Genomic DNA, 11,557 nt, shown 5'->3' with positions numbered 1-11,557 from the left:
TCAAAATACAATGGCAGTACAGTACTGTATTACAATGGCAGTACAGTATTAATGGTTAGCAGGTTAGATCCATACACAGTGAGTCTTCAACAGTCACAATTCAGGGTAAGAAGACTATCTGAATGTTTGTAAACAATGTACTGTTGTGCCATTTTACCATGTTCCTCATTGGATATTTTAGCATTCTGTTTGTTGTAATGCTACTTAGCAAATTACTTCAAACTGCACGCAGGGACAAAAAAATGGTATCCATAAGTTTATCTAACTCTGGGACATTTGGCCCATAGACTTGCCTGTAACTTGCAAAGACAAAGGGTGGAGCTCTTTGTTCCGGTTCTGATCCTCGTTCTGTTCTCTTCTCTTAACACACATGGACTCAGAACGTTATCAAGCACCTGACCATTTACGAAATGCTTTAGTTCTGGGTTAACCGAGATTGTCTGAAATAATAAGGAGCGATTAGGCTGTCAGTAAATTTGTGCTAACCGCTATATTATACAATTCTCACAGAACTTCATCAGAGGAAAGTGATTTCTGGAGTCATCAGAGAGAGAGAGAGACTTAGTTCAGCTGAGCTGTCAGACTCCTCCATCTCTTCATGTGTCTCACTGTTACTTCTATTAAGAGGGCTGATTTAATCTGCCAGGCTCATCCTGTACGCAGACACTCACAGGAACAGAGCTGCTCACTTGGGCAGGTCAAACAATTCAAGCTGTGATCAAAGTGGCGTTTTACTACGCTTTAGAGATCATAAAGCTCAACCACAAATAAGTTTGTTAAAAACATAACATGAAAAATTGAAACACAAATCTTTTACTCAGACAGCTAGTTTTTTGTTCTTGAAAATGTAATTGAGGCCATCTAGTGATGGAAAATATCAGCTGTTAAAGACAAATAGCTACAGACAACAAAAATAATGACTGATAAATTATTCTGAATGTTCCTCTGCAACATTAGCCACACTTGCCGTATGAGACTGGTTTCTGCTATCTGTGGTTTTCCTGTGATCAAGCTCCACGTCTACTTCTCTATTCAAACAACCCTCTCTGACACAGTCACCTTCTTCTGTTAAGTCAGACTAACAGTCTGTACATGTCTGACAAATGGCGTTGTTCATCCCTGATATGGCTGGTCATCTGTTTTTGGTCATCCTCCTTTTCGGTGAGTTATTCCTCCATTCCAAGTTCCATCATCTGTTAGTGCTACAGGATTCTCTCTCCTCTTTAATATTTTACTTCAGGAAGTCTTTATATATTTCTGAATCTCATGGCTGTAATAAGTGTCCTATTCCATTGACCATCTTATTGATGTATTTTTCTCTATCATTATATTTTGTTCAGATCAGAATGGCTACTGCTTGATAACATGCCAATGGATCCATTGTAGTATATGATACTTTACCAACTTATGATACTTTACCAACTTCAGCAAAGTGTTCCTGTCTCTCATGTTTATTTACTATTTAGAAAGGCACATTTTCCTGATCAACACCTATTTTGTTATTTCCAGACAGCTTCCAATACATCGAAGCCCAAGGTCATTACCAAGGTCACCGTGAGTGTTAAATACTGGAATTATTTAACGTTTATTACTTAAGTTTTTATGTCTAACTATTTTTACTACATAATATTACATCAATCAATCAAAGTTATCTTGTTAACCTAAACTGCATAATTGTAGATGCACTGTTATCATCTAATAGACAATAGTGACATAATTGTTTTTGTTTTTGAAATGTATTTCAAGTGAAACAATATCTATGAGTACTTAAACCTTGAACAATAATTTATAATTAAATGACAAGTGACACACTCCATCATCCCCCACGTTATTCAAGCAAGCAAAATAGTCTTGCGATTAAATTTGATTTCACACGAGAGAATATAAGGAAATAAATGAAAGGCAATAATTGTAAACACATAGCACACATGATTAAATGGCACTCATAAAAAGGCATGATATCAAATAAGACATGCTGTTACTTAATATAAAGAGAATGGCAGGAATTACTTTACTAAGAGTCAGTATCACTTGTGACATATACATTACATTCAAATAGAGTGATGCAAAAAGGAGACTCTGTCTTTTCCCAACAGATCCAAAACCGGACATTATAGTCCATCGTTACATGTACTTCACCATCATCTGTTTGATTCCTGGATCCGTCAGTCCTGACACCACCTGTAACCTGTATGTTGGAGAGGAGAGTCAGCCATCCTTCACAGCAAAGATCAAGAAGAGACAATCCACCTCAGCACCCAGACAGGAGTTCTGTCAATTCACTCCAAATCATAGTGATCTGATCAGTGGTCTACAGTCAGTGAGGAGTAAGGAGGTGAGCTGTGACTACAGAGTGAGCTCAGGACCAAACTCTCTCTCTCCACGCAGTGATGGGTACAGCTTTACAGGTGAGTCATTATCTAAACAAATCTATCAGGGCTGCAGGTCTTCATTATCTGACTCACTTTGATTTTAAAATATTCTTTAATGACTATTTTCATTCTGACCCACAAACTAAACACCACATTTCAATCCCCAAAATGTTTTTAGATCTGGTGGGAGATCACATTAGTGATCCAACAACTAAACACTTTCCAACAGGTAGGCTACACATTAGTTTTGTTTCTTCTTTTAAATGTACTTTGTGGTGCTTCTTAGGGCTGTGGAGGTCTGGAAATTTTGTCAGCCAGTGATTGTCAAGCAACTAACTGTCGGTCTCATGGTGACTGACCGTTAATTAACATAAACACATTTAGCATCTCCTTTCTTCCACACATAGCCTACAAGCCATTTTAAAAAGTCTAATAAATCCAATTAATATAGCCCACACCTTCACAATAAATCCATCATTTATTTTAGACAGGTCTACAGAAACATCATATGAAGAATATTTAATCTATTTCAGAAGAAAAGAAGAGCATACTCTGAGTTGTCCTTCTGTTAGGTCCTGATGTGGCTATGCCAAATGGCTGTGGGCTACACTAGTTCTTTTAGCAGACAAGATTTGCTAATAATTCTGTGGTATTATTTTGTATTATTTTATAGTATTAAGAATACAATTGAACAAAGTAAAAACATTTAATATTAATATTTTCTTAAAGGATTTGAGGGAGTGTGCACACGGCTATTCTGTGTTGAGCGGTTAACAAAGAAATAAGTACTCTTAAATGCTTAATTTAGAATTATTAATGTAACTATAGTTGTTCTACAAACGATGGGCTACATGTTTAGATTTTTAATACACAGTAAGGCTGAATGATGAGACTCTAATGATGATTTGAAAAACGTTGCTTGAACGGCATGAGCTCTGCTCTGTTCTTTGCGCAGGCTGTACACACTCCAGTAGTCTCTCATTCACTATTTGACAAGCCATTGTAAATGCCTCGAATTACATGGCGGCATCCCCTATGTTGCCGTAATGCTCCTAAAAAAATCCATGCCTTTTGCAGCCCGGAGTGCTGCATTGCGCCCTTCTCCCTGAGTGTGCTGCGCTATCCGAAGCGTTCTCACTCACAAGGCTCTGTCACCTGATCAGGTCTTTCTCACAGACTATAAATTAAGACCCTTGCCCAATTCCGATGTGCCTATTTAAGATATTGGAAGAACTGTCCACATTTACTTTTTGTCAGCCAACAAGATGAGTAGGCCTAACGAACAGCAAAAGCACTAGCCTATGTCAATCTACTATCCCCCAAAGTACAAAATTCGACCTATTCTTTGCGAGAAATACATATTCCAGACATAGTCTGGGACAGTTGTGGTATGTGATAGATCTCAAATGAATACAACAGCAATGGGTACATGGTAGTAGGCTACAAGTGCAAATGTTCCATTAGCGGAAAACAGCATTATTAAAAGTGACGCAAATGCAATTATGCGTGTCATGTTTTTATTTTAAAGGTGCATTTTTATGGTGAAAATGATCTTCCTCAAACTTGAAACTCATGCGCTGCTCATGCGCTGCCTGTTAACTTCTTAAAACTGCTTAAAATGTAGAGCCTATTTGGCCACTTTAGTTGTGATATAAACCTTATTAAAACATATAGGCCTATGGGCTAGGCTACATGAGATGATTGACTATGATTCAAACAAGTCGCAAAAGAAAGGCATTGTTTTTTATGCTGGGCATCATTCACAAGTGATAGGCTAATATTGTCACCCATCAGACTATTCTTGATTTAATCTTGTCTTTACATATAGTAAACAATATATGTGTGACATTTGTTTTGATTTAGAATGGACCATTATCATGCAACTGTATTGAAACAGGGGCAGCAGGGAAAAATACATGTCATCTATGCCCTTAAATAGCGAATGGAGGACGCTTTTTCCCCGTGGTTTATTTTCATGTCAGCCAGGTAGGCTATACCATTTCATAGCTATAGGCTATTTCATTTTTATTGCTAATATCCAATTGTAAGTACACAACACGTCAACCCTATACTTATTAGATGTCTCGAGTATTAATTTGAATAATTCATAATTAATTAATGATTAATATGAATAATGTACCTCAACTCAAACTACGGATTTTAAAGAAATCAACAATTCTAAATAAGATAATGTCCATTGATGTCACGTCCTGACCAGTAAAGGGGTTATTTGTTATTATAGTTTGGTCAGGACGTGGCAGGGGGTGTTTGTTTTATGTGGTTCGGGGTTTGTTGGTATATGTGTTTATGTAGAGGGGTGTTTGTTTAGAGTAGTCCGGGGTTTTTGGTTATGTTCTATGTTGTGTAGTTCTATGTTAGATCTAGGGTGTTTAGTTATATGTTTAGTTAATTGGGATTGGGCCTTCAATTGGAGGCAGCTGTTCCTCGTTGCCTTTGATTGAAGGTCCTATGTATAGGGGTGTGTTTCTTATGGGACTTGTGGGAGGTTGTTATTGCATAGCTGTGTGTAGCCTGCATTACTGTTTGTCGGCGGCCGTTCGTTTTCTTGTTTTGTAAGTGTTCTAAATAAAGTTAAAATTAGCACTCAACCCGCTGCGCCTTGGTCCACTTCATATGACGGCCGTTACAATTGATATTGTTTTCATTTCAGAAACCTTACTTGTCATCCTGACTCCTCATTCTACTGAACCAAATGCTCCATTCATCACAACCTCTGAGATCTCTACAGGAAACACCACTGACCCCACACTGACTCCAATGGGGAAAGGTATGAATAATATACAGCATTGTGGTTTAACAGGACAATAGAATCTGCTGGTGATTCTCTCTGACAACAAGTACAAAATGTGTAACACTTGTATATTTACTTTTAGAATGATCTTATACTGTAGCTCCTTGGTTAGCTCCATGAACAATCCAAAGTTAATTTCGAGCACTGTCATTCCCAACATTCAGTGCCTTCGGTATTCAGACCCCATGACTTTTCCACATTTTTGTTATGTTACAGCCTTGTTTTCAATGCATTAAATTGTTTTTGATCCACATCAATCTACATACAATAACCCATAATGACAAAGCAACAAAAGGTTTTTAGACATTTTTGCTTATAATAAAAAGAAACTGAAATATCATATTTACAAAAGTATTCAGACCCTTTACACAGTACTTTGTTGAAGTATCTTTGGCGGCAATAACAGCATCGAATCTTCTTGGGTATGACGCTACAAGCTTGGCACACCTGGATTTGGGGAGTTTCTCCCATTCTTCTCTGCAGAAGAATGGGATAATGTTATTATGCTACCGGAGGGGATGGCTGCTGTTTTACGGGCTCCTAACGAGCTGTGCTATTTTGTTCATTTTTTTCACGTTATTTGTAAAGAGCTTCTGGATATCATAAAAGCGATTTCTCACCTCGAACTGGACAAAGATTTTTTTCTTTAAACGAATCCGAAGCGAACGATATACTGCTTTCTCGAGAACAGGCTCAAATCCCTGTCATTTGTGTGAAGAAAAGATTGAGGAAAAGTGAGCGGAGATCGGGCTGCCTTCTGAAAATTCATAGGCGAGTGAGTAAACCTCTACTACCATCTGTTCTATTGGCCAATGTGCAATCATTGGAAAATAAAATGGATGATCTGCGATCAAGACTGTTTGACCAACTGGAGATTAAAAACTGTAATATATTACCTTTTACCGAGTCGTGGCTGAATGACGACACGGATAATATAGAGCTGGCTGGGTTCTGTGCATCGGCAGGACAGAGAAGCTACGTCTGGTAAGACGAGGGGCGGGGGTGTGTATCTATTTGTGAATAACAGCTGGTGACCGATGTCTAATATTAAAGAAGTCTCCAGGTATTGCTCGCCTGAGATAGAGGACCTCATGATAAGCTGTAGACCACTATCTACCAAGAGTTCTCATTTATATTATTCGTAGCCGTCTATTTACCACCAGAAACCGATGCTGGCACTAAGACCAGCATGTCACGTGCAACCAGAGGAAAAAAACTCTAAAACCACTTTTACTCCACACACAGAGACGCATACAAAGCTCTCCCTCGCCCTCCATTTGGTAAATCTGACAATAATTCTATCCTCCTGATTCCTGCTTACAAGCAAAAACTAAAGCAGGAAGTACCAGTGACTCGGATAATACGGAAGTGGTCAGATGACGTGGATGCTACGCTACAGGTCTGTTTTGCTAGCACAGACTATGTTCCGGGATTCCTTCAATGGCATTGAGGAGTATACCACCTCTGTCACTGGCTTCATCAATAAGTACATCAACGACTTCACCCCCAAAGTGACCGTACGTTGATATCCCAACCAGAAGCCATGGAATTACAGGCAACATCCGGAGCGGGACACTTTCAAGGAGCGGGACACTAATCCGGATGCTTACAAGAAATCCCGCAAAGCCCTCCGACAAACCATGATACAGTCAATGCGGCAATACATGTGTCACGTCCTGACCAGCAGAGGGAGTAGTTGTTTAGTATTTGGTCAGGACGTGGCAGAAGTTGTGTGTTGTATGTAGTTTCTAGTTGTTCTGTTTCTGTGTTAGTCTTGTGACTCCTGATCAGGAACAGCTGGATATCGTTGTTCCTGATTGGGAGTCATATATTAGGAGTGTGTTTTTCACCTGGTTTGTGGGTTGTTGTTTTAGCCCTGCTTTATGTTAGCCTGCTAACTGTTCCTGTCGGTCTATTGTTTCTTTGTTTTTTTGTTCATTTTATTCTAATTAAATAGAAAGATGAGCATTCACATCCCGTCTGCATTTTGGTCATCCATTCACCACGACAGCCGTTACAACATGATTAAGATTGAATCCTACTACACCGGCTCTGACGCTAGTCGGATGTGGCAGGGCTTGAAAACTATTACGGACCACAAAGGGAAATCCAGCCGCGAGCTGCCCAGTGACGAGGGCCTACCAGACGAGCTACATGCCTTTTATGCTCGCTTCGAGGCAAGCACTTGTTAAATCTACCTCAAAAGGCTAAAGATGGATTTTCCACACTCTACAGTTTCCCATGTGTATCAAGCACAGGAGGTTGATGGCACGTTAATTGGGGATGACGGGCTCGTGGTAATGGCTTCTGTGGAATAGTATCAGGTATTCCATTTATACCATTTTAGCCATTATAATGAGCTGTCCTCCCCTCAGCTGTAACGGCTGTCTATGGAAGAAGTGGACCAAAATGCGGCGGAGTTAGGGTTCGTCATATTTAATTAAACGAACACTACGCAATTTACAAAAACAACAAAAACTGACAGCCAACACAGTCCTGTCAGGTGCAACCACAGTGACAAGCACAATTACCCACGAAACACAAAGGAAACGTAGGCAACTTATGTGTGACTCCCAATCAACCACAACCCTCTACAGCTGTGCCTGATTGGAAGTCACACGGCCAAAATCAATGAAACAATAAAACACACACTCCCTTCTGCCACGTCCTGACCCAACTACACCCTCTACTGGTCAGGACGTGACAGTACCCCCCCCCCCCCCAAGGTGCAGACCCCGGGATGCACCTAAAAAAGGAAAACACAAGAAAATCCCCAACAAAAAAGAACACCTAAACAATAAGGGAGGGAAGGGAGGGTGGCTGCCGTCACCGACGGCACTGTGCTACACCCTCCCTCCCCAACCCACCTATCCTGGAGGTGGCTCAGGTGTAGGCCGCTCGGAGCAGTCGGGCCACTCTGGCCGCTCGGAGCAGTCGGGCCGCTCTGGCAGCTTGGGGCAGTTGGGCCGCTCTGGCAGCTCGGGGCAGTCTGGCCGCTCCGGCAGCTCGGGGCAGTCTGGCCGCTCCGGCAGCTCGGGGCAGTCTGGCCGCTCCGGCAGCTCGGGGCAGTCTGGCAGCTCGGGGCAGTCTGGCCACTGTTGACTGGCGGGCAGCTCTGGTGACTGTTGACTGGCGGGCAGCTCTGGTGGTTCCGGCTCAGGATTCACCAGGCTGGGGAGACATAACGGAGACCTGGCTCTGGGCGCAGGCCCTGGACTCACCAGTCTGGGAAGACCCGCTGGATGCCTGGTTTGAGGAGGTGGCACAGGAGAGACCAGGGTGGAGAGACCCACTGGAGGACTGGTCCGTGGAGGAGACACGGGCTTGACCAGGATAGGGAGACCCACTGGAGTACTGGTCCGTGGAGGAGGCACGGGCTTGACAAGGATAGGGAGACGCACTGGAGGACTGGTCCGTGGAGGAGACACGGGCTTGACCAGGATGGGAAGACATGCAGGAGGCTTGGTTCTGGGCGTAGGCACAGGACGTGCAGGGCTGGGAAGACATGCAGGAGGCCTGTTTCTGGGCGCAGGCACAGTCTTTACCAGACAACCAGCACGCACCTCAGGACGAGTATGGAGAGCTGCCTCAGGTGACATCATTCCCACGACACGCTCATTAGGGCGAATGCCGTACTTTATGCACCACACTAGCAGCTCTCTCATCTCTCTCTCTCCTAATTTCCCCATTAACCCTGTCACAGTCTCTGTCTCATATCCCTCGCTCACCTCCAATGTCATCCCGACTGGCTCTGGTTCCGACCTCAGCTCCACCGACTATCCCGTGTGCCCCCCCCCCCCAAAAGATTCTTGGGGCTGCCTCTCGCGCTCATTGCGCTCTCTCTCCTCGTAATAGCGCCTCTCCGCTCTCGCCGCTTCAATCTCCCACTGCGGGAGGCGATAATCCCCAGCCTGAGTCCATGGTCCCTCTCCATCCAGGATTTGTTCCCAAGTCCATTCGTCCATAACGCTGTACTCCTGCTGCTCCTTCCTCTTCCGACGCTTGGTCCTGGTTTGGTGGGTATTCTGTAACGGCTGTCTATGGAAGAAGTGGACCAAAATGCGGCGGAGTTAGGGTTCGTCATATTTAATTAAACGAACACTACGCAATTTACAAAAACAACAAAAACTGACAGCCAACACAGTCCTGGTCAGGTGCAACCACAGTGACAAGCACAATTACCCACGAAACACAAAGGAAACGTAGGCAACTTATGTGTGACTCCCAATCAACCACAACCCTCTACAGCTGTGCCTGATTGGAAGTCACACGGCCAAAATCAATGAAACAATAAAACACACACTCCCTTCTGCCACGTCCTGACCCAACTACACCCTCTACTGGTCAGGACGTGACATCAGCAGCCTTCACTGGTATCAAGAATTGTTCACCACCGAAAGGACATCCAGCCAACTTGAACTGACTGTGAAAATTGAAGTCAACATGGGTCAACATCCCTGTGAAATGCTTTCGACACCTTGTGAAGTCTATGCCTCGACGAATTGAGGCTGTTCCGACGGCAAAATGGGGTGGGGGAGGTGCAACTCAATATTTAAGGAAGCTGTTCCTAATGTTTGGTTTACTCAGTGTGTAGCCCTAAATCAATGAAGTAGCATTTTACTGCATTCTACAGTACATATATTATAAAGATATCCCTCTCTGGATCTCTCTCCTCTCTTTCCATCAGAGCCACTTGATTTCCTGTGGCGTCACATCCTCACTGTGTTTGTCCTACTGGCTACCTGTGGACTAATTATACACTATGTCATCTCCCATCAATGCCCTAAAGGTCAGTTTACCTGTCAATCACTTCCTATAAGCCAGTAGGAAATAGTAATGTGTAAATTGTAATGTATGATGATTTGGGCTGTAGCAAGGCTAAGTAAAATAGTAAATCAATGTGATTTGTGTACATGTCGTTTAAGCTAAAGGTGTATGTGAATATGACATGTACACAGAACATCTGTCTTTTCAGCTGTTCCAAAGAGAAGCAGGAGGGTGGACCAGAGCAATGAAGACTTTTCGTTGACAGTGTGCTAAATCACTGTGCTAAATCACTGTGCATACCTACAAACATACACGCACACACACACAAACTTATTTTTACATTTAAAAATATATATATTTTACGTTTTATGCATCTTTGAGATTTCTGTGATTTTTCTTTTCAAATTGAGTGCATGATAGTGTTGCTTGGCAAGTTGAAAACTTAATGTACAAAGTGTACATACATACATTGACTGTACAAAACATTAAGAACACCCTCCCCCCAGTTTGAAGTAAGTTACTAACTGGCGTTAGGGGCATGGACTCTACAAGGTGTTGAAAGTGTTCCACAGGGATGCTGACTCCAAGGCTTCCCACAGTTGTGTCAAGTTGGATGGCTGTCCTTTGGGTGGTGGACCATTCTTGATACACACGTGAAACTGTTGAGTGTGAAAAACCCACCAGCGTTGCAGTTCTTGACACAAACTGGCCTGGCACCTACTACCATAACCTGCTCAAAGGCACGTAAATATTTTGTTTTTCCCAATCGATGTCTCAATTGTCTCAAGGCTTAAAAATCCTTCTTTAATCTGTCGCCTCCCCTTCATCCACAATGATTGAAGTGGATTTAACAAGTGACATCAATAAGGGATCATAACTTTCACCTGAATTCACCTGGTCAGTCTTTGTCATGGAAAAAGCAGGTGTTCATAATGTGTTGTTTTGTACACTCTGTGTATATATATACATACATACATACATACATACATTTTTATTTAACACCGTTTTATGCAATCAAGTGTCCTTTCTATAATCTTTGTTGAAATTGACTGCATGATAGTGTTGAAGGCAAGGTGCACACAGCAATGTTTATTATTAAAACTTTTCAAATAACAGTTTGTCTCAGGGATCTTTATTTATTTACAAATAATATGTAATAGTCTGTTTAGCCTGGGTGCCAGTCTGTTTCTACTCTATTGCTAACTCCCTATGTAATTGCCATGTTTACAACATTTCATAAGGAGTTGGCAAGAGAGCATAAACAGACTGACACCCAGGCTAGTGTCTGATTGGTGTTAATGTCAATTATACATTTATTATATACATATACCCACTAACAGGGTATGGTAATAAGTTCTTGATAGCAGTGTAGTTCTAGCGTCCCTTCAGAAAGCTGTCCAGTATGCGGTCTCCCCTGTCTGAGAGCCAGTATCCAGCCATGGCCGCCACTCCAACCATTATCTATTTCACTTGCTATGGTAATGTTAACATATCTTTCTCATGCCAATAAAGCCCTTGAATTGAATTGACCAAGAGAGAGATTTACCAAAATACGTTTCAGTAGAAAGTTAACAAAAAATAGACAAGATCCTTTAACGATAGAGAC

The 11,557-nt window shown here is 42.1% G+C and overlaps 1 protein-coding gene across 1 annotated transcript; it reads left to right on the top strand.

Moving 5' to 3' along the window:
* The first annotated feature begins 1,052 nt into the window (after positions 1-1,052).
* LOC123736411 (uncharacterized) lies at positions 1,053-11,053 on the top strand. Its single transcript, XM_045713199.1, has 7 exons — positions 1,053-1,161; positions 1,510-1,554; positions 2,097-2,408; positions 2,551-2,601; positions 5,044-5,160; positions 9,872-9,973; positions 10,160-11,053. The coding sequence occupies exons 1-7, from the start codon at positions 1,104-1,106 to the stop codon at positions 10,222-10,224; spliced, it is 750 nt and encodes a 249-aa protein (XP_045569155.1). The 5' UTR covers positions 1,053-1,103; the 3' UTR covers positions 10,225-11,053.
* The last annotated feature ends 504 nt before the right edge of the window (positions 11,054-11,557 follow it).

The sequence above is a fragment of the Salmo salar genome, unplaced genomic scaffold, assembly GCF_905237065.1.
Source record: "Salmo salar unplaced genomic scaffold, Ssal_v3.1, whole genome shotgun sequence".
NCBI lineage: Eukaryota > Metazoa > Chordata > Actinopteri > Salmoniformes > Salmonidae > Salmo > Salmo salar.
Note: the sequence above shows the minus strand (reverse complement) of the source record. Positions and strands in the feature narration are given on the sequence as shown.

Coding starts and splice junctions, on each gene's coding strand:
- LOC123736411 (XM_045713199.1), top strand. CDS start 1,104: ATGGCGTTGTTCATCCCTGATATGGCTGGTCATCTGTTTTTGGTCATC. Junction 1,555..2,096: donor AGGTCATTACCAAGGTCACC/GTGAGTGTTAAA, acceptor TTTTCCCAACAG/ATCCAAAACCGGACATTATA. Junction 2,409..2,550: donor TGATGGGTACAGCTTTACAG/GTGAGTCATTAT, acceptor AAATGTTTTTAG/ATCTGGTGGGAGATCACATT.